Source organism: Hyperolius riggenbachi, chromosome 9 (assembly GCF_040937935.1).
Source record: "Hyperolius riggenbachi isolate aHypRig1 chromosome 9, aHypRig1.pri, whole genome shotgun sequence".
In the NCBI taxonomy this organism is placed as follows: Eukaryota; Metazoa; Chordata; class Amphibia; order Anura; family Hyperoliidae; genus Hyperolius; species Hyperolius riggenbachi.
This window is the reverse complement of record NC_090654.1, coordinates 271545620-271568960: the sequence shown is the minus strand read 5'-3', so window position 1 is coordinate 271568960 and position 23341 is coordinate 271545620. Positions and strand designations below refer to the sequence as shown.

Here is a 23341-nt window from a genome sequence, read left to right as displayed (position 1 = left end):
TACTGTATTTTCTTCACTGATGTATTTATACATGTTAATTAGATCTCCTCTAAGGCATCTTTTCTCCAGACTAAATAAACTCAGTTTATCTAACCTTTCCTGCCAAGTGAGACCCTCCATCCCTCGTATCAATGTTGTGGCTCATCTCTGCACCTGCTCTAAAACTGCAATTTCCCTCCTATAATGCGGTGCCCAGATCTGTATTCCATGTTCCAGATGTGGTCTTACAGGAGAGCTAAACAGGGGCAGTATATTATTCAAACTCCATATAATTAGAAAAGCACCTGCCCCCTCCATCCAAAATCTGTATGCTTTATTAGATAAGCAAACATCAATGTCCAGGTAAAACCATAACACAACTTCGCCAGGTAGAACAACAGGTGTGGTCGCTGTGGCAGTTGTCCGCCATTTTTGCCCGCCACCCACCTCCACTTCCTACACTACGCGGCCATTAATCCCCCACTGTCTCCCCCCACACCATTATCTCAGTACCAATCAATGTGACGCTACGCTACGCGGCCAACTATTCCCAACTTCCCCCTCCAATCAATTTGTAAGCGATAATTTGATTAAAATCAATCAACTGAGGGCAGAATGTCTGATTGATTTTTGTTTCATTCGGTGCGTTTGTCAAACATTCGTATGGTGTACGGCCGCCATAATTAAATCAGCCTCCGTGCCGCTTGCAGTTTATAGTCAATTCGGTGAAATTTATAATATTCTGTAAAACAAAAGAACATTTTTGAATCCTTCCCCCGAGAATTCAGTGTGACGCAATGCATTATACCTGTAGTCGGTTTTATTATTATTATTTCCTGTTTCGGGTTAAATGACCACCAGCCACGGAGTCTGCCCTAATTACGAGCGCTTTCATGGCAGGGCGTTCCCGGCACGGCTCATAAACCGCGTGGTGAGGATTGCGAGGAGTCCAGGATTTAATGATAAAACTCAGTCAAGCACACAAGGCCTGCCGTCAGCGCTAATGCAAGGTGCCAGCGCCTCTTATTAATGAGTAGTAATGGCGAACGCTAACAGGCGTGGTGATAAATCTGTCGTGCACACACCGGGATAGGAACGATGTGTGTGCGATCCTAGCAGCCACACTTCTGACAGTTGCCAGTTAGTGTATTTTCAGACAAATTTTGGCCTCAATTCACTAAGCTTATCTCCTATCTTTAATAACGTTTCTAGAGTTGTTACCATGGTGATAAGGCATGTAGTATTCAGGAAACATTTTACCTCAGGCAAACCTAAAGTTAACTCTTCTGTCTTTAAGTTAACTCTTCAATCCTTAAAATAACTCCAGAGTTAAAGACAGGCTGTTTATTAACTGGGTGTGAAAATAACTACAGAGGAGGTGAATTAACTACAGAGGAGGTAACTTAACCCTCCTGGCGGTCTAATGAATTCCGCCAGGAGGCAGCGCAGCATTTTTTTTGTTTTGTTTTTTTTAAATCATGCCCAGGTCTCGCTACATGATAGCCGCTGCTCAGCGGCATCCCCCCGCCCGCTTCGATCGCCTTCAGCGATCTCCGATCAGGAAATCCGGAATTTCTTGGAGGGCTTCCCCCGTCGCCATGGCGACGGGGCGGGATGACGTCACCGACGTCGTGACGTCATTGGGAGTCCCGATCCACCCCACAGGGGGGGGGGGCGCGACGGATAGCGGCAATCGGTGTGCTGAAGCAGCTAGCAAAGTGCTAGCTGCGTGCAGCAAAAAAAAAATTAAGCAAATCGGCCCAGCAGGGCCTGAGAAAACCTCCTGCGCTGCTTACCCCGAACTACGTTCGGGGTTACTGCCAGGAAGGTTAAGGAATGAAGAGATCAGATAACTCTCTCACTGTGTGGAGGTAAGTTTTCTCTTGCCTTATTATCTCCAGCATGATCTTAGTGAATTGAGGCCAAAGTCGTTTATTTTAGAAAGTTTTTTTTTTCTTTTTTTTTTTCCAGTTGGAGAGATTTACCCTCAACTTTCGTTCTGAATGATCTGTTCACCATAACAGGCCCTGATCTCACCACACATGTTAGATTCCTGAGGCTGTATTCACAGTGGGACGTTGCGGAGCTGCGTTATAAAGTCTTATAACGCAGCTTACCACGCTGCAATGATAATCCTATGGGCCGTTCATAGTGCGACGTCAGCGTCGCATTGTAACGTGTAGCATTATGGTAATGCACTGCCTGCAGTGCTTTACCTCTATACGCACACATTAACAGGCACAGGACAGCATACTTTTCATTGCCTGTATGCTTCACTGTACCCACTGTATGCAACGGTAACGCAGCGTTAATGTGCGTCACCACCTTTTGTTTTACGTTGTATTGTAATGCTGCATTCTGTCTTTAATGTCGCCTTACAGTGCAACGTCTCACTGTGAATGAGGCCTGAACAGCTGCCTTGCCTGAGAATCATCTCAGGTGTGTACAAGATTTTAAGTATACCTGTGGTGAGGAAACCTTTATACATACCTGAGTATTCTCTTACTATATATCATCAGACTTGGTGGACCCTCATTGTGCCCATCACTTCCATTCTTCCGCTACCCCACCTCCCCTCACCCGGTTTAAAGAGACTCCGTAACAAAAATTGCATCCTGTTTTTTATCATCCTACAAGTTCCAAAAGCTATTCTAATGTGTTCTGGCTTACTGCAGCACTTTCTGCTATCACAGTCTCGGTAATAAATCAATGTATCTTTCCCCTGTCAGACTTGTCGGCCTGTGTCTGGAAGGCTGCCAAGTTCTTCAGTGTTGTGGTTCTGCTATGAACTCCCCCTTCCAGGCCCCTCTATGCACACTGCCTGTGTATTATTTAGATTAGGGCAGCTTCTCTCTTCTCTCTTATTTTTTACAAGCTGGATAAATCGTCCTCTGAGCTGGCTGTGAAGAATTACAGACAAGGGCAAAGCTATTTGCAGGAAGAAACGAGCAGCCTGAAACTTCAGTGCATGAGAGATGCAGGGGGAAAGAAACACACAAATGATCTCTTGAGATTCAAAAGGAAGGCTGTATACAGCCTGCTTGTGTATGGATGTATTTTCTATGTGTGGACATAATGTACATCAACCTACTTCCTGTTTTGGTGGCCATTTTGTTTGTTTATAAACAAACTTTTTAAAACTGTTTTTAACCACTTTTAATGCGGCGAGGAGTGGCGAAATTGTGACAGAGGGTAATAGGAGATGTCCCCTAACGCACTGGTATGTTTACTTTTGTGCGATTTTAACAATACAGATTCTCTTTAAAGGCGGAACTGAAGTGAGGAGAATATGAATGCTGCCATATTTATTTCCTTTTAAACAATACCAGTTGCCTGGCAGCCCTGCTGGTCTATTTGGCTGCTAAAGTGTCTGAATCACACCAGAAGCAAGCATGCAGCTAATGTTGTCAGATATGACAATAATGTCAGAAACACCTGATCTGCTGCATGCTTGTTCAGGGTCTATGGTTAAAAAGTATTAGAGGCAGAGGATCAGCAGGACTGCCAGGCAATGTGCATTATTAAAAAGGAAATAAAAATGTCAGCCTCCATTTCTCTTGCTTCAGTTCCCCTTTAATTGGAAGCAGGGTTCATGCCCAGTGCACTTTGGGTCCTCATGGATTTTACTCCTGAACAACTGTGCAGAGCAGCCAAGAACATCCTGAGCATGCGCAGTACAGAAATACTAGTAACCCTGCATGCTCAGTATGCTCCTGGCCAGTGGCTGCCTCACAGGCAAGCGGGAGCTTGCACTAACGGCACGTGGAGTAGAATGGCGGCTACAACAGCAGCAGGGGAGAAGGGGGCAGGGTCAGTCACGCACAAAGCAGGTCACTTTGGCACTCATTGCCGAAGCTGGGCGCCGCTATAGCACTAATACTATAGTGCGCGCCCTGTGCAAAGGTAATTTGGGGTTCCAATAATCGCCGAACCCCGGATTACTTCTCTTTCCGAGTTGCTAGGTTTCTAGTACAATGGTTAATTTGCATATATTCAGCAGTGATGCATTGTGGGAGACATCTCAAGCTCACTCCAACCTGAATTATCGCAATTTCTTTCTGTTTTAAGAAAGCAAACTTTTTTGTTTTTCTTAACATCTTAGTAAGAGGGCTTTTAGGACCATTGTATTCCCTTACACATTACAATGAGTTCTGGGTCACCATGAGCTTGCTGGTTAGTCTGTCCCTCTAGGTTTCTAGTGACAGGGATATGGAGGCTGCCATATTTACTTCTTCTTAACCACTTCGCATCCAGACCTTGTTTCCCCGCATGGACCAGAGCTGTTTTGACAGTTTAGCTATGTCCTTATTTAATCAGCAATACCTCTACCCCTACTTATGACACCTAAATTAAATATTTTTTTTTTTTTTTCAAGACAAACTAGACTTTCATTGTATGGCATTTTTTCCCTCAAATATTTTTGTTTTCTATGCATTTTAATGGAAAAAAAGAGGAAAAAAATAGAAAAATTACATTACTTCTCAGTTGTATGAATTCCAGTTTAAAAATAAAAAGCGCTACTGTAACAAAACTTAGATTGTGTTCCTTATGTATGGTGAGGATATTCGATTCTGAAACAATGCTACAGTGTTTATTTTTCACTATAAACTGAGAAAAAAAAATATTTTTAATGGTAAAAAATCAATCTTGTTGGCTCAGGTAACATACAGTGATTTGCAAAAGTATTCGGCCCCCTTGAAGTTTTCCACATTTTGTCACATTACTGCCACAAACATGAATCAATTTTATTGGAATTCCACAGAACAAGCATGCAGCGTATCAGATGTTTCTAACATTATTGTCAGACCTGACAAGATTAGCTGCATGCTTGTTTCTGGTGTGTGGTTCAGACACTACTGCAGCCAAGTAGACCAGCAGGGCTGCCAGGCAACTGGTATTGTTTAAAAGGAAACTAATATGGCTGCCTCCATATTCTCCTTACTTCAGTTGTACTATAAAATTAACAAAACGAGCCACCGCCAGCTGCCCGCCTGAACCAGTCCAATCCCTGCTAAATCTGGTAGGTGACCAAGAGCTTCACCAGTAATACAGAGTTACCCAGATATTTACCGGCGACCATGCTTGTTGTGCATGCTGGGACTTGCAGTCGTTCTGGAGGCTTATTTTCTGTGTTTTATTTCCAGGGAAGTGGATCAGGACTCGGATGGCTTAGTGAGCTACAAAGACTTTGAATTTGCCATGAACTATGGACAGGAGGAGGATTAAATGGTACATTACCTTATGCTGCTGTACATTGTACACTGTGGACGTTGCACACTAACCGGGGAGTCCGTCACTCATCCTCCACCAAAGACGTCTCCGCAAAGAAGACCGCTGAGCGGCCATTGTTGACTTCATTTTATAAAGTAAATCTTGTTTGGTTACTGTACTTATTGGCCTCAATTCACTAAGATCATGCTGGAGATAATAAGGCAAGAGGAAAATTACCTCCACACATGGAGCCCTATTAAGGTGTAGAGATAAGTTTTCACAGGGAGAGAGTTATCTTATCACTTCAGTCCTTAAGTTACCTCATCTGTAGTTATTTTCACATGCAGTTAACCAGCTAACTCCGATAGGCGGTGGCTGGTCGTTTGTGGTTTTACATGGAAACGGCCGCTCCACGTCAGTTCTGTGCCGCCCATGGAGCGAAGGGGAGGGAGGGAGGAATCGCGCTGCGGAGGGGGGCTTTGAGGAGCCCCCCCTTCTCGGCCACACGGAGCGGTGGCGATCAGACCCCCCCCCCCCCCCCTCCAGCAAGCCATCCCCCTAGTGGGGAAAAAAGGGAGGGAAGTCTCATCGCCCTGGCTTTTACACGATCTGTGCTGCGGGCTGGAGAGCCCACGCAGCATAGATCATTCAAAACAGCCCTGGTCCTTAAGTGGTTAAAGGGGCACTATGGCGAAAAATTGTAAAATTTAACATATCTGCAAACATATACAAATAAGTAATACGTTTTTTTCCAAAGTAAAATGAGCCATAAATGACTTTTCTCCTATGTTGCTGTCACTTACAGTAGATAGTAGAAATCTTAAAGAAGTGACAGGTTTTGGACTAGTCCATCTCTTCATAGGGGATTCTCAGGGATTTATTTATTTTTAAAAGCACGTAGTGAATGGCAGTTGCTCCAACTGCCAAAAACTGTGTAGCGATCAGGGAAGCTGGCCAGCATCATTGTTTTAATCCTTTTTTAGGGAATATCTTTATAAAGAATAAAAAAATTATAATTCAAAAATTATGAAAAAAGATAGAAAACTCTCAGAAATTTGCTTGGGTGTATACATTAATAAATTGACACTCTACCCTACACCATTTAATTTTCATAAAAATCAATCGAAAAATCCAGCATTCCAATCGACTTGCTGTAAAATCGAATCATTTTATTGTATCGTGTGTGGCCAGTGGCCACCTTTAGATATGAGGGGCGAGGCTAATGTCTCTCTGAGATCCTTGCACTATTGGTGGGTAAAGTAAACTCATCTTAACCAAAAAATGAGCAACTTGTAAACAGAAAAGATTAAAATAATGTTATTGATGGTGAAAATGCGCCTCTCTGTCAGACAACTGGCATTACCTTATAGATGAATCCAGCGGAGTCGAGCCCTGAATGTGATACGCCCTTCATTCGCATTAACAACTGTTGTTGCAGGATTATCATTCCGGCGCCTTCATCAGATCATCTGCAGCCTCTAATTCTGAAGATCCGGTGAAGGGAATGCCCCCCCCCCCCCCCCCGCTAATCCGACAACAATGAGACTGCAATCACCTGATTTCAAGTGGAACGGAACTTGTTGATATGCCTACTTTACAATGTGCCTATCTGTTCTCATAGGCTTCATACTCGCTGCCACGAAATGTAAGGTGGCCATACATCAGGGGACTTGACGGGTGATCGACCAACCGATTCCATCATTATTTGGAATCAGATGAAAATCGGTGCCGCCAACTGCATGCCCGATCATCAATGCGACCAATTTCGGCTCGTAAATTGGTCACGTATATCGATTGGACATGCTGCAAGATGTAGGGCCGACTTGCTCCAATCGCGATCCGCAGCGGTAACGGCGAGCTATATCAGGACGAGCGACAAATGCGACAAAACTCCCAACGCTGTCCTCCCCTATGTGTGTGCATTTATACATTACCTGTCCTGTGTCACGGTGCCCGTCCATCATCTGAATCCGTCGCCCTTCCGTTAGCCCCATACATGCCGCCGGCACATGGCATGCCTGCGTGTGATGTCACACAACACGCCAGCGGTGCGTATGCAGCTATGGGAGAGAGACGGATTCAGAAGACAGACGGGCAACGCGACATAGTACATGTAATGTATAAATGCACACATTACATACACATTTATACATTAGGGGGACAGCGGCAATATGGCGGGCTTGGACGAATCCCAAGAGACTTCATGCTGAAATCGATCAGGAATCAGCCTGCAGCGTATGGGCAGCTGACATCTCTCTCTAATCAGATACGATTAGAGAGAGATCTGTCTCTTGTTCAAATCTGCCCATCATCGCTAGATGTATGGATACCTTTACTGTCTAGCCGGGGAGATCAACAGGACAGCCATCCAACTGGTATTGTTTAAAAGGAAATAAGAATGGCAGCCTCCATATATCTCTTACTTAATGTGGTCTGAAAGTCAGCATTTCTACTTTGCTCTAAAAGATTCCTCACAGCTTGAAAGCTACTATCCCAGAATTTTTTTTAGCTTAACATCACTGAAATGGTTAAACAAAGCACTTTGTCCTGCTATATAGCTTCAAATCCGCATCCAAACTGGAGATAACAGTATCTTTGCAATCCAATGTTGATACATGTGTGTAAACACAGTGTAACAAGTGAAAAGGAGCTCCCTGTGAAGCTCTCTGTGCTTCCAGCACACAAACAGCTCAGAGCGGCTAATTAGAAGATGTTAATACATAATAAAAAGCAGTTTGAATACAATGCAACCCTGATGAAGCGTCGCAAGTGACGCGAAACGTCGGTGGGCGGAGCCACACAGCCCGCTTCTCGGCTGCGCTTCCGTGTTGGTGAGCGTATGGAGTGGCGTCCCAGCTTGCTCGCACGCCGGGTTGGATGAAGCAGCTAACTAGACTGCCAGGTTGAGGCATCACAACCACTGGGGAGTATAGGTCGAGACGCGGCCTTTCCTTCTATCCAGTTACTCCACAGCGGTAAACGGATGGCTAAACGAATATCCGGAGAGCGAGACGGGCGTTAGTGACATCATGTGGTGAGACCCATCCTTTATTCCTTGCTGACAAATACATGAACTGACCATCCTTGGGGGAATGAACTTTTGCTAAGCTCACAAGTCCACTTATCAAGTTATCGTGGTGGACTACAATAGGAACTTTTATCTTTGTCTTTATGAGGAGGGGGCCCCCACTTTTTTCCATCCATAGTTCATGGCACCAGTACGGAAGCGCGGCATGCTTGGGATGTATGAATGGGTAATTTCCTCATGCACCGTCAAGCTGGTACATTTATCATAGTGGCTGATTTATGGCTAAATTGTAGTTTTGCATACGCAATTTTATTTTTGAATCATGTGTGTTTTGTTCCTTTGTGACCATTTGAGCATTTGTATGTCCTTGATTTATTAATAATAAATGTTGATACTTTGTATATTAAGGTGGCCTGAGTACCCATATGTGTTCAGATTTCTTGGTATGAATACAATGCAATGGCAGCTTTCAGGGCATGATAAACAACACTTTGGAAACTTGTCATTTGTAAACAGACAATATTATTTATGCACAAAAGCAAATATGATAACTGTATGAGTAATAAAAAGTAGGAAGACGCATTTTTATTGAATGTTATGTCGGAGTTTCAGACCACTTTAAGGTGAGCTTCAAGGCAATTGTTCATGATCGCGTCAGGTGAACAGTGAGCGTTACCACAGGTGTTCCCTGTCCTGATTTGCCTCCCTTTTAGCAGTCAGCACATTGGATCATTTTCCCCTGACTGCAACTATATTTGTTTTCTGTAGTCCCTGCTGTGGAGCTCCTCCTTTTCTTCTTGACTCCTCCCCCAATCCATACAACACAACAGGGTGCACTGCTGACAACCCAGCAGCGTCTGTACAGCGATCATTTATAAACTGTCACCTGAAAATATCATTATGTGGTTTTAAACGCAGACCATCCTAGCCAGAAAAAGAAATATTAAGGGCATTGAAAATTGCTGTCCAAAATCACTTTGCAATTGCGATTTTGGTGTGAACAAGGCCTTAAAGAGACTCTGAAGCGAGAATAAATCTCGCTTCAGAGCTTTTGTTCAGCAGGGGCATGTGTGCCCCTGCTAAAACGCCGGTATCACGCGGGTAAACGGGGGTCCCTTACCTCCCAAATCCCTCATGGAGTCCCGGGGATCTCTTCCTGGTGAGGCAGGGCTAATGGCTGCAGCCCTGCCTCCATGCGCGTCTATCAGCGCGTATCTCCGCCTCTCGCCCGCCCCTCTCAGTCTTCCTTCGCTGAGAGGGGCGGGGGGAGAGGCGACGATGCGCCGCTGATAGACGCGCTGAGAGGCAGGGCTGCGTCCGTTAGCCCTGCCTCACCAGCAGCAAAATCTACGACTAAGTTGGTTGTTGATTTTGCAGGGGGGGATTTGGGAGGTAAGGGACCCCCGTTTAGCCGCGGGATAGCAGCGTTTTAGCAGGGGCACACATGCCCCTGCTGAATATAGGCTCTGAAGCGAGATTTATTCTCGCTTCAGTGTCTCTTGTAAAGGATACTCGATGTGACATGATGAGATAGACGTGTATGTACAGTGCCTTGCACACAAATAACTATGCTGTGTTCCTTTTTTTCTTTCTCTGCCTGAAAGAGTTAAATATCAGATATGTAAGTGGCTGACTCAGAAGTGACTACAGCGTGACCCTCACTGATAAAAAATTCCAAGTATAAAACACTTTCCTAGCAGCAAATGGCTTCAGAGAGCAGGAAAGAGATTAAAAGGGTCAATAGTTCATAGATTTTAGCTCTGGCATACTTCATTGAATGTGTCATTGAGCAAAAACAATAAAACAGTTAAAACTTAAAAAGTAGATTTAAACATAAAATAAAACTTTAGAATATTTTAAAAAGTCATTTTTAGGAGAAGGAAGATGGATACAATCCTTTATTTCATTAGTTTATTTTTGCCTCGGGTGTCCTTTAAAGGGAAGGTCCAAGCAAAATAAAAAAATGAGTTTTACTTACCTGGGGCTTCTACCAGCCCCATGCAGCCATCCTGTGCCCTCGTAGTCACTCACTGCTGCTCCAGTCCCCCGCTGGCAGCTTGCCGACCTCGGGGTCGGCGGGCCGCATTGCGTACATTTTTACGCATTCCCGCTAGTGCAGAAACATTAACACATACATTTTTACGCATTACTGGTTCAATGCGTAAAAATGTACGCATTGAACCAGTAACGCGTAAAAATGTATGTGTTAATGTTCCTGCACTAGCGGGAATGCGTAAAAATGTACGCAATGCGGCCCGTCGTCCTCCGAGGTCGGCAAGCTGCCAGCGGGGGACTGGAGCAGCAGTGAGTGACTACGAGGGCACAGGATAGCTGCATGGGGCTGGTAGAAGCCCCAGGTAAGTGGAACTCATTTTTTTTTTATTTTGCTTGAACCTTCCCTTTAAAGCAGCACAAGGAGTATTTATTTCATCTTAGTTTTTCAATAACGGAATTGCATTGTTGTTTTCAGTCCATTTTTATTTCTTTTGTATGAGCTGTTTTATTATATACTGTATATATAATACCTATGTCAAAATGTTATTTTTCAAATAAATGTTCAACTGTTTTTCTTCCTCTCTTGCAAAGTCTGATGTGCTTAAAATGTCACTTCATATTTTGTGCAGGCTTCTGATAAAAACAGGGAGCCAATTACATGAGCAGGTAATCCTTATTTATTACTCATATTTATGTAGTGCAGACATATCGACAATGGGTTAGATTTACTAAGGCATTTCCATTTTAAAAGTGAGGATTAATTACCAATTTTCTGCCATGATCTGCTGCCACCCTCATATGGGTCACATCAGGTCATAGTGAGAGGTGAATTAGTAGCTCTGTGATTTGAGTCACAGCAACCAAGGGATTTTAGGACTGCCCTAAAGAGAACCCGAGGTGGGTTTGTGAAAGCCTATTAGGACACAGATGCATATTCTGTATACAATGACCTGCCTCTGTGACCTTCTATAGTGCATCCAGCCCCCCTCCATAGTGTTCCTGATAAAGGGGGGCCCTACCTATTATTAGTATAGTATTCCTAATAAAGGGAGGTTTTACCCAGTATTAGTATAGTGTTCCTAATAAAGGGAGGCCTTGCCCAGTATTAGTATAGTGTTCCTAATAAAGGGAGGCCTTGCCCAGTATTAGTAGTGTTTCTAATAAAGGGAAGCCCTACCCAGTATTCGTATAGTGTTCCTAATAAAGGGAAGCCCTACCCAGTATTAGTATAGTGTTCCTAATAAAGGGAAGCCCTACCCAGTATTAGTATAGTGTTTCTAATAAAGGGAAGCCCTACCCAGTATTAGTATAGTGTTCCTAATAAAGGGAGGCCCTGTCCAGTATTAGTAGTGTTCCTAATAAAGGGAAGCCCTGCCCAGTATTAGTATAGTGTTCCTAATAAAGGGAGGCCCTACCCAGTATTAGTATAGTGTTCCTAATAAAGGGAAGCCCTGCCCAGTATTAGTAGTGTTCCTAATAAAGGGAGGCCCTGCTCAGTATTAGTATAGTGTTCCTAATAAAGGGAGGTTTTACCCAGTATTAGTATAGTGTTCCTAATAAAGGGAGGCCCTGTCCAGTATTAGTAGTGTCCCTAATAAAGGGAAGCCCTGCCCAGTATTAGTATAGTGTTCCTAATAAAGGGAGGCCCTACCCAGTATTAGTATAGTGTTCCTAATAAAGGGAGGCCCTGCCCAATATTAGTATAGTGTTCCTAATAAAGGGAGGCCCTGCTCAGTATTAGTATAGTGTTCCTAATAAAGGGAAGCCCTACCCAGTATTAGTAGTGTTCCTAATAAAGGGAAGCCCTGCCCAGTATTAGTAAAGTGTTCCTAATAAAGGGAGGCTCTACCCAGTATTAGTATAGTGTTCCTAATAAAGGGAGGCCCTACCCAGTATTAGTATAGTGTTCCTAATAAAGGGAGACCCTACCCAGTATTAGTATAGTGTTCCTAATAAAGGGAGGTCCTACCCAGTATTAGTATAGTGTTCCTAATAAAGGGAGGCCCTACCCAGTATTAGTATAGTGTTCCTAATAAAGGGAGGCCCTACCCAGTATTAGTATAGTGTTCCTAATAAAGGGAGGCCCTACCCAGTATTAGTATAGTGTTCCTAATAAAGGGAGGCCCTACCCAGTATTAGTATAGTGTTCCTAATAAAGGGAGGCCCTACCCAGTATTAGTATAGTGTTCCTAATAAAGGGAGGCTCTACCCAGTATTAGTATAGTGTTCCTAATAAAGGGAGGCCCTACCTAGTATTAGTATAGTGTTCCTAATAAAGGGAGGCTCTACCCAGTATTAGTAGTGTTTCTTATAAAGAGAGGCCCTACCCAGTATTAGTACAGTATAGTGTTCCTAATAAAGGGAGGCTCTACCTAGTATATGTATAGTGTTCCTTATATAGGGAGACCCTGCCCAGTATTATTATAACATCCCTATTGAAGTGCTCATTGAACATATACCTTATGTTAAGTTTTGGGGTTTTTTGTTAATATGCATGTACTGCTGCTTTAAATGGCCACCTCTGCACCTGTGTGCCTCTTGACACGCAGCTTGTCACTCTGGCAGGAAGGCATAGAGCGGTGCACACAGGTCACCCCATCCCTGTATGTGATCCCAGGAACATTGCTGGCAGGGCTATAGCACAGCCTGAGCTGAACCCTGCAGAATGAAGGAAATACAAGAAGGTTTAGCAGGCGTTGCTTAGCAATGCAGCCGATCCGCATACGCCACGTGCTGACCTTGCTACTGTAACCAGGCAAATTCCCCGGAGCCCAGCGGAGGAAAAGTGAAGGAAAGTGGAGCAGGTGCAGGAGTGTCATACCAGGTCAGCGGCGCCCGGGGTCTCATGCTAGCGCTCATGCAAGCGTATCGCTCTCACTGCACATTCCTCTAAGTGCCCAGCGTGTGTCTTCAAGCTCTCAGCGTGTAAAAGACGGGGCAGAATCAGGAGGATTAATAATGCATGCCGTCTGGAGCAGTTATTTCAGTTCTCATAAGATTCTACATGCAGCACCTTGCAAGAGACAAAGGCTGGCATTCATAAGGGATGACTGAATCTAGGCACAGCTCACAGCGCCTGCATTCTACTCATATCAGTATATTGCAACTTGGCTTTCGGGACCATGTTAATGAGATCCTACGCCGCACTTGTGGCTGTTCTAGCCTGATGCGGCGTAGGATCTACGCCGGCCCGCAATTTCCGCTCCCGACGCGATCGTGCGCACCCGGAGGGGGAGATTAAGCTGTCATATGACAGCCGACATCTCCCCCGAGTGATCAGCAGCCATCGCGTATGGCTGCTGATCACGTGATCACTACGATCGCCGTCGGATCGTAGTGATCAGTTTGACAGCTGCGGCGGCAGGGGGGAAAAGAAGAGGATCCACTCACCTCCCTGCCGTTCCAGCGACGATCGGCACCCCCCTCCGCTCTGGCCGGCATCTCCGCTCCGTCTGACGTCAGCGCCGGGTCCCGGCTTGATGACGTCATCAAGCCGCGACCCGGAACTGATCTTCAGACAGAACGGAGATGCCGGCCGGAGAAGAGGGTCCCGTGCGGCTCATCGCTGGAGCCTGGAAGGTAAGTGAAGGCTGCGGGCAGAAGGGGGAGGCACAGGCCACCATGGGGGACACCACTCTAGCCAGCCACACACGGGATCCGGCCGCCTGACCCCCCCAAACGCGCGCACCCCCTTCCCGCGCAAAACGCCTGGTCCTTAAGGGGGGGTAGGTGGCCGGTCCCGAAAAGGTTAACGTAATCCTGTAAGGGAAAAAAGAGCTCCTGGGGGGGGGGGGGGTACTTACCTCTGGATCCTAATGAGACTTTCCCTGTCCTCTACAGCCTTGGGGATCCAGCGCTGGCAGCCGCCAAACAGCGCGTGGCAATACTTACCAATCCTCGCTCCTGCATGAGCGCAGTACAAGCTTCCCCTTTGGCTCCGGCACAAATAAACAAGCCAAATTGGGTTCGGTCTAGCAGACCAGATTGGGCTTGGCTGTTTCCACCTGAGCCCAAGGGGGAAGCTTGTACTGCGCTCGTGCAGGAGCGAGGATTGGTAAGTATTGCCACACTTGGAAGCCCCACCTGCGCCGCGGATTTTCAGGGGCTGCCAGCATTGGATCTCCGAGGTTGAAGAGGACGGGGGAAGCCACATTAGGATCCAGTGGCTTCCCCCTCCCGAGATAAGTACCCCTTGGGGCACTTTTTTCCTTCCCTTACCTACAACTAGTCGCCCTGGGTTGAGCGACCTGGGACATACTGTATATTCCAAGACTACTTTTTAACCCTTGAAAATCTTCTGAAAAGTTGGGGGTTGTCTTATACGTCGGGTGTCATTGATGCGGGGTGATACGCCCTATCCTGTTACCGCCTCTCAGATCTCCCTGCTGAGGGAGCGCAATCTATTCTTCCATACCGATCTGATAAACGGGTAGACAAGGAGAGCTGACCAGAGTTGACCAATGCAACAAGTCAATTGACTATATACTGTTATATACTGGGTAACACATACAGTACAGCACCAGTATCTGTTCATACACAGCACCGGTATATGATTTTTTAATTTTTATTTTAATTTGGTGTGCGTTGTAAGAGGGGTAGTCTTATACGGCGAGTATATCCCAAACTCTATATTTTAACTGGAAAAGTTTGGGGGTTGTCTTATACGCCCAGTCGTCTTATACGCCGGAATATACGGTAAGCCTGCTGTTTAGACCATTATCACCACACTTCAGGAGTCGGTACAGTATGGCTACATTAACAAATCTGTTATCTGGGCGTGGCTCACAGTGACTTACAACTTTGCCATTGAGCATCTGTGCAGCTATCAGACCACTGGACTGCTTGCAATTGCAAGTGTTTGCTTACAGCTTGCTCTGGACCCATATCTTTTTCTGCTACCTTGCTATTGTGAACCTTGGTGGATAAATCTACTGCATTATTGCTGTGAACTATTTCTGCTTGCTGCAGCTTGCTACTTACAGCTGGATTTACACTGTCTACTTGCTTTATAGGCCTATTGACTAATGGGATCCCTGATGACATTAGGTGATCGTAATTAGGAGTGGACGGTTGTGGATGTGTGTGCAGTGGATGAGTGGGGCTCTTTTTGGCAGCATTGTGGGTGGGGTTTTTATGAATGTGTGTTCTTTTGAAATAATGATTAATAAAGATTTTTTGTACTTTTTTTTCATTGTGACAATTTTGTTGCACACGCCCTCTAAACCCCCGTTCCCTTGAGCTTTACGTTAGTCACTCTCGCAGCCTGGGAGCCAGACGCATCTCTTTGACCTTTTCGAGTTGGAGAGAGCAGTCAGAGTCAACCCACAGACCAGCACCAAAGACCTACAACATCATCTTGCTGCAGATGGAGTCACTGTCCATCGTTCAACTATTCGGCACACTTTACACAAGGAGATGCTGTATGCGAGAGTGATGCAGAGGAAGCCCACAGCACAAATAGTGCCGCTTGAGGTATGCTAAAGCACATTTGGACAAGCCAGCTTCATTGTAGAATAAGGTGCTGTGGACTGATGAGTTATTTGGGCATAACAAGTGGTGTTATGCATGGAGGAAAAACCACACAGCATTCCAAGAAAAACACCTGCTACCTACATAAAATATGGTGGTGGTTCCATCATGCTGTGGGGCTGTGAAGCCAGCGCAGGGGCTGGGAATCTTGTCAAAGTTGAGAGACTCATGGATTCCACTCAGTATCAGTAGATTCTGGAGACCAATGTCCAGGAATCAGTGAAAAAGCTGAAGCAGGCCGGGGCTGGAACTTTCAACAAGACAACGACCCTAAACACTGCTCAAAATCCACTAAGGCATTCATGCAGAGGAACAAGTACAACATTCTGGAATGTCCATCTCAGTCCCCAGACCTGAATATAATTGAAAATCTGTGGTGTGAGTTAAAGAGAGCTGTCCATGCTCGGAAGCCATCAAACCTGAATGAACTAGAGATGTTTTGTAAAGAGGAATGGTGCAAAATACCTTCAACCACAATCCAGACCCTTATTGGAACCTACAGGAAGCGTTTAGAGGTTGTAATTTCTGCAAAAGGAGGATCTACTAAATATTGATTTAATTTCTTTGTTGTGGTGCCCAAATTTATGCACCTGCCTAATTTTGTTTAAACAATTATTGCACACTTTCTGTAAATCCAGTAAACTTCATTTCACTTCTTAAATATCACCGTGTGTGTCTGCTATATGATATATTTAACTGACATTTTTTATCGTAACAACCAACAATTTATACAGGAAAATCATGACGATTAACAAGGTTGCCCAAACTTTCCCATCCCACTGTAAGTACTTCCGGTATACGTGCAGCTACAGGAATTGCTCTCCTCTCTTCACTGTGCGGCCCTGCTGGTCTGAGGTATAGTCTAGCGAGGAGGATCCGGGGATTGTCCTGGAGGGGAGGGGGTGGGGATGCTGCCCTTTGGAAAGTCCACCCCTGCTCACAGAACCCCCCACATAGAGCAGTGGAGAACTGCAATATTAACCTTCTCTAGCGCTGTGGTCTGTCTCTTCTGTTCCTCCCAGCAGATGCACGCTGTGTACTACTCCCACAACTCCTGTTCCCGATCACGTGACCTGCATTCAGAGCCAGAGGTCTGCAGCATAAAGCATGTGGCTGTCAGGAAGAACAGGGGAGATCCTACACAACACTTGGGCAGGTGAACATTACACTGTTACTCTGCAGAAAGGGCAGAAACAGGCGCCCCAAGGTCACTATATTTACACCATTTAATTTGAGACTAGTGGGCAGCACGGTGGCGTAGTGGTTAGCTCTCTCGCCTTGCAGCGCTGGGGCCCCGGTTCGAATCCCAGCCAGGGCACTATCTGCAAAGAGTTTGTATGTTCTCTCCGTGTCTGCGTGGGTTTCCTCCGGGCACTCCGGTTTCCTCCCACATTTCAAAAACATACGGATAAGTTAATTGGCTCCCCCTAAATTGGCTCTAGACTACAGTACTTACACTACATAATATAGACATATGGCAATGGTAGGGATTAGATTGTGAGCTCCTTTGAGGGACAGTTAGTGACAAGATATATATATATATATATATATACACTGTACAGCGCTGCGTAATATGTCGGCGCTATATAAATACTAAATAATAATAATTAACCATATAACGACCAGCCGATAGGCGGCAGCTGGTCGTTTGTGGATTTCCATGGAAACAGCCGTTCCATGTCAGTTCACGAAGGGTGTCTCCGTGAACAGCCTGCGAGCCTCCGCTAAAGCCAGGCTAAATGTAAACACGCGGGGAAGAAATCCCCTGTGTTTACATCCTTAGGGCGCTGCTGCGCAGCAGCGCCGTAAAGGAGATCGGCGATCCTCGGCCTCTGATTGGCCGGGGATCACCGGCATCTGATAGGCTGAAAACTATCAGAGGCGGCGCAGGACGGATCGCTGTCCTGTGCCGCCCATAGCGAGAGGGAGGGAAGGAAAGGGAGGGAGGAATAGCGCTGCGGAGGTTGCTTTCAGGAGCCCCCCGCTCGGCCACACAGAGTGGCGGCGATCAGACCCCCCCCCCCAGCAGGACATCGCCCTAGTGGGGAAAAAGGGGGGGGGGGAGTCTGATCGCCCTGCCTCAATCACGATCTGTGCTGTGGGCTGGAGAGCCCATGCAGCACAGATCTGGGAAACATGCTGTGGTCCTTAAGTGGTTAAATCGTAAAGAGGAACTGTAACCAAAATAACATAATAAAACTGCTTATTTTTGTACAGTATTCATGTATAGATTATTAAGTCAGAGTTTGCCCATTGTAAAATCTTTTCTCTCCCTGATTTACATTCTGAAGTTGATCTAAAGTAGCAGCATCTTTAGTAATACCAAAGTCATTTCCACAATGACTTTCAAATATCCGGTGTGATAATACGGCGAGATGTGTCGCCACAGAGGACTCTCTGTAGCCCCCGCTCCCCCACCTGCATCCCCTCTAATGTGACTGGCCTAATGGAAGATTATTTAGAGAAGAATACTGGAAAATAATCACAATCATAAATCAGGCATGACAGTTATAAAGAAAGCCGCCGCACTACGGCGTATCTGAAAGTGCCACACGTGGGCCCACATTCCTAAATATGCAATGACAGGTCCCCTTCTAATCTATTTATCTTCCTCTTAGAGGGCAAACAGACCCAGAATCCAAGCTGTTTCATAAGTAACACTATGAATAACATTTACGGGAACTTATCAGAGCTGAGGACTCGGGGATGGAGGAGGCAATGGGGATGTAGGGCAGGTGATTTACCGCGCACAGCTGACTTCCTGCCGCTCTCACTGAAACGTAAAGTGAATCCAAGGTGAGAGTAATACGGAGACTGCCATATCTATTTCCTTTTAAGCAATACCAGTTGCCTGGTTTTCCTGCTGATATTCTAATGCCAATATTTACCTGATCCACTGCTGTGTAGGGTCTCCTCTAATCTTCTGGACAGCCACAAGCTCAATGCTGTATAACTCTGGCTCTGAATGCAGGTCATGTGATCTGGAGTTATGGAGTATAAAGCTTGCAGCTGCTGGGAAGAACAGAAGAGAGACACGATGTAGCGCTGGTGCAGGTTAATATTGCACTGCTCTGCTTCTCTATGTGGAGAGAGGGTGCTGGCTGGAAAAGGTGTACAGGTGTAGTTGGTATACAAGGAGGGGTCCTGTGGGTTGTTGTCATAGAGACGGCAGGGTGGGTAGCTGAGGTTCCTGGCGTGCGATGTGGATGGCGGTTGCAGTGATTCGTCGATGTTCCACCCAGGGGCGGACTGACCATTCTGGGAACTCACCGAGGGCCCGTGGTCAGGGGGGCCTGCCGCCCGCCAGAGAACCCTGAGCAGGAGGGGAGGCAGCCAGTGAAAGAGGGCAATGGGCATAGCAGCAGAGAAGGGGGGGGGGGGGAGTCTCTCCCCCCTTCCCTCACCTTGGGGCCCCCCTTCCTGGCTCTCCCCTCCGTAATGTGTAAGTGTCGCACAGCGGCTGACAGCGGGCGGGGGCTTACTGCTGTTACAGCCACTGGAGGAGGCGCTGATCTGTGCGCCGCTAGTCTGGTCTTGAGTACACCAGACTAGCGGCACACAGATCAGCGCTCCCTCCGGTGGTGCATTTTGCATATCTCTCCAGCAGCTGCTGGAGAGATACGTAGAGGGTGCACTTCTCTTACGTCAGACTGGCTCCGACTGACAGAAGTGTGAGCATCAGGTACCGGTGCTGCAGAAGACTGAGGACGGCGGCGTGGGATTGTATGGGGCTAAGCCCCAGGTATGTATAAATCTTTTTATTTAAACGAGCTCTGGTACACTTTAAGAGGGCAGAGACCGCTGGTACTTAAGTGGTTAAAGATTTAAAGTGAACCTCCGGACTAAAAATCGACTCAGCAGCACTGAAAAGGCTTCGTGTTTAATTAACAGTTTAACAGCATTAGAACTTTGTTTCTCTTATACAAGCCTCATTTTTAGCTGCACAGAAGAAAACTGCCTGGGCATTTTTCCCCTGATGCTGTGCAAAGCATGATGGGATTTCTGATGTTGTTGTTCTCGTTCTGCTGTTTTGGTGCATTTTTTTTTTTTTTACATTTTGAATTTGACATTTGAAGCCTAGCGCATGCAGCTGGAAGGGGTTATTAGGACACAGGACAGTTGGAACTGTGTTTTATGCTCCATGTCACCTCCTTTCAACCAAAAAGATGGCTGCCCCCATGACAAAGATGGCAGCCCCCATGAATCACAAACATTTGCCTGTTCTTTTAAAACAGGGTGGGTAAGAGATTATATTACCTATCTATTCTAATTAACATAACTAATGTAACTTGTTGACAGTATGTTTGTTTAGGCTGAAGTTCCCCTTTAAAGACTATTAAGGTTCCTGGATCAGGAGGTGAGAAAAAAAATCTTACTAACTGGGGCACAGACTGCAGTAAAGACCTCTAACCCCCTTTCTCACAGCTCCCAACTATCCCTCTTTCAGAAGGACAGCCCCTCTTTGAGAACCCTCTCCCTCTTCTTCGCTCTTTCAGGACTGATGTACAGATCTATGCAAATATTGTTCTACTGAAAAATGTTTTTAACTGACTCTAAACTTTATTCCCATCATTTAAATTGATATATTTCTTATTTCCAAATGTTAAAATGGAGGAAAACTAATGATGATAGAGAGGACTAGCATGTTTTTAAATGATATAACTACATCTTTTGCTTTGAAATTCTTTGTGATGTGAATGGCGAGGGTGTGGTTAGAGGTGGTCAGGGGCGTGGTTAGAGGTGAGGAAGAGGCGTGTCTTAAAGTGTCCCTCTTCCTTATCTTAAAATGTTGGAAGGTATCCTTTCTCCACACTGTACAAAAACTATTATTTTCCTGCAGTTGCATTTTCAGTAGCTGACGAGCCTGGAGCCACTGGGATAAACTGACTGAGTGCATGTGACAAGTTTTGTTGTTTGCATGACGCCTGGTACCCTTAAAGAGACTCTGTAATAAAACAAAAAATAAAAGTGCCCTGAGGGGTACTTACTTCGGAAGGGGGAAGCCTCAGGGTCCCAATGAGGCTTCCCCCATCCCTGTAGCTGCAGGCAATCCAGCACTGGCGCCCCCGAAGCGTCCCGCATTCCTCGCTCGACAAGCCTGACAAGGCTTGATATATTATATTTACCATCTCTGGCTCCAGCGGGGGCGCTGATGCGAAAGAGGCGGAAATAAGCGATCTCCGTCGGGTCCGCTCTACTACGCAGCTCTCCGAGTGGAGAGCCGATACTGCGCCTGCGGTGGAGCCGGGAAGGTAAATATTTACATTCCGCTGTTCGGAGGGGCACATTGAGACCACCGTGGGACGCAGGAGGACGGGGGAAGCCTTAACAGGATCCGGAGACTTCCTCCACCCGAGGTGAGTACCCCCAGGGGAACTTTTTTTAGTTACAGGTTTTCTTTAAAGAGAGCTCGAAGTGGGCTCATGAAATGAAAAGAAAACCCAAAAACTAGGCACCCTCATCCAGGGGGCTGAAAGGATCAGTTAGCCTCAAAAACCGCAGCTTCTGTGGGCCGCAGTGGCCCTTTTTCACTTTCATGACCTCTGGGTCACGACACTGCAACGAGAGATTGATTCTCTCTCCCAGTGTTTAGGGAGGTGGGGAAGCGACAGGGGGCGTGGCCAAGAAGGGAGAGACGCCCAATGGCAGCTCTGGAAACCCTCTCCCACAAGTTTACCTCCGAAATAGTGACAAATATTGTCGCTAATCTCGGGAGGGCTATAGCGTGGCAGTGGTGGGGGCAGAGAGCAGTGGATGGGGGACACAGAGGCATGTCGTGAGGCAGAGAACATGCCTATGTTTCCCATCTGCCCCCACCCCCAAAACACCTCAGGTTCTCTTTAACATGTGCTGCGTATGTATTGTGTCATATGTCTGTATTGTTTACCAGAATGTTGTTAGTACAACTAAAGGTGTCTGATTGGGTTTAATTTACTTTTTATGACAGCAAGAGGGGGTGTGTCCTGTTACGGGAGTCAATCTGCAGTGCACGAGATCTGATCTCTCTAGTCTTGAACTTGTAATACTGAAAGCTAAATAGAATCTGCAGTAAACTTATTTTAAAAGAAGCCTGTCTGCATTTTGTTATTACATATTTATTACAAACCTTTCACATAATACAGCTGCTTTATTTCAGAGATTAGAAGTTGCTGGTATATTTATGACCCTTTCAATCGGGGAGGTGATTGTTCAATTGCTGAATAATATGCGAAGGGGAGATATTAATCTGTGTCCGTTAGCATCGAGATACACACTCCAGGAGAGCAAATTGTATCAGGCTTGTGAAATTCCATCGGATTATTCAGTAACTGCATCACGTTTCCGCCAGGGACTCGCCTTACCGCACAGTGTAACGGAATTACATGTGTTAGAGTCGGCTCGGGCCGTGTCAGAGGAGGCAATAGACAGTAGGTGTCCTTAACATGAGCCGGGAGGGGAAGGTGGGGGCATCCTGAGGGCACTAACACAGGACTGAGATTATTCATTTTTCTTTATATAGTGCTAACATCTTCCATAGTGCAGTACATACAGGAGTACTAAACAGACAGTGGGGAGCATAGTAAACTCTGATAGTAAAACTTCTGGTATAGTAATCTAAATGTCCAGGTCCCAGGCCAAGATCCATTATATAAGTATATGGGAGTAGCGCCTGGTATAGTTAACCTGAATTTAATAGAACTTCTGGGGATGGGGGATTAGGGTTAGGTACCAATAAAGGAAGGGTTCAAGTGAGATTAATGTAAGGTTTAGCAGTCTTGGTCAGATGTGACTCCATGGGGTGAGGCTCCTACCATCCTCCTCAGATAGCGCAATCCAATGTTGGCACCCCCCCCCCCCCCCCCGAACAAACCGAAACAATAATATCAATAGCCTGCCTGAACAGGTGCACTACCGGCTTTCCACACAGGCTCTGGCGGAAACAGCCGAGCCCGATTGGCTCCCGATTGGAGCCCGAGTAGAAAGCTGCTTCTGCTGCTGTGCAGAGTGCCTTATTTATTGTGCAGTGCTGCCTAATATGTTGGCACTATATAAATCTAATAAATAATAATAATAATAGTTATGCCTACTCCTATGGGTTGTCTGTCCATCTGTTCTCTAATGCCCTTAGTTTCTGGTGACATAAGATATTTATCCAGAAAGGTGACTTACCAGCAGGGGCTCTGCTTGGCCTAGGCAAACCTATCCCCTATACTGAAGGACTACCTACAGTGGTTTACAAAAGTATTCGGCCCCCTTGAAGTTTTCCACATTTTGTCATATTACTGCCACAAACATGAATCAATTTTATTGGAATTCCACGTGAAAGACCAATTCAAAAAGGTGTACACGTGAGAAGTGGAACGAAAATCATACATGATTCCAAACAGTTAAAAAAATAAATAAATAAATAACTGCAAAGTGGGGTGTGCGTAATTATTCAGCCCCCTGAGTCAATACTTTGTAGAACCACCTTTTGCTGCAATTACAGCTGCCAGTCTTTTAGGGTATGTCTCTACCAGCTTTGCACATCTAGAGACTGAAATCCTTGCCCATTCTTCTTTGCAAAACAGCTCCAGCTCAGTCAGATTAGATGGAAAGCGTTTGTGAACAGCAGTTTTC

At 45.8% G+C, this 23341-nt stretch overlaps 1 protein-coding gene across 2 annotated transcripts in view; it reads left to right on the top strand.

Moving 5' to 3' along the window:
- The window catches only part of EFCAB11 (EF-hand calcium binding domain 11), an 84735-nt gene that overhangs the window by 51474 nt on the left and 9920 nt on the right, over positions 1–23341 (top strand). Inside the window, exons 6-7 of one of the 2 annotated variants that reach the window (XR_011024167.1) lie at positions 5124–5345; positions 10843–10879. Coding sequence is in view for 1 of the 2 variants with exons in the window: in XM_068254568.1 (XP_068110669.1) it covers positions 5124–5205 (82 nt within the window). In the remaining variant the exon portion in view is untranslated. Of the gene's footprint in view, positions 1–5123; positions 5369–10842; positions 10880–23341 lie in introns of those variants that run through there. The other variant, XM_068254568.1, reaches the window with a different exon arrangement.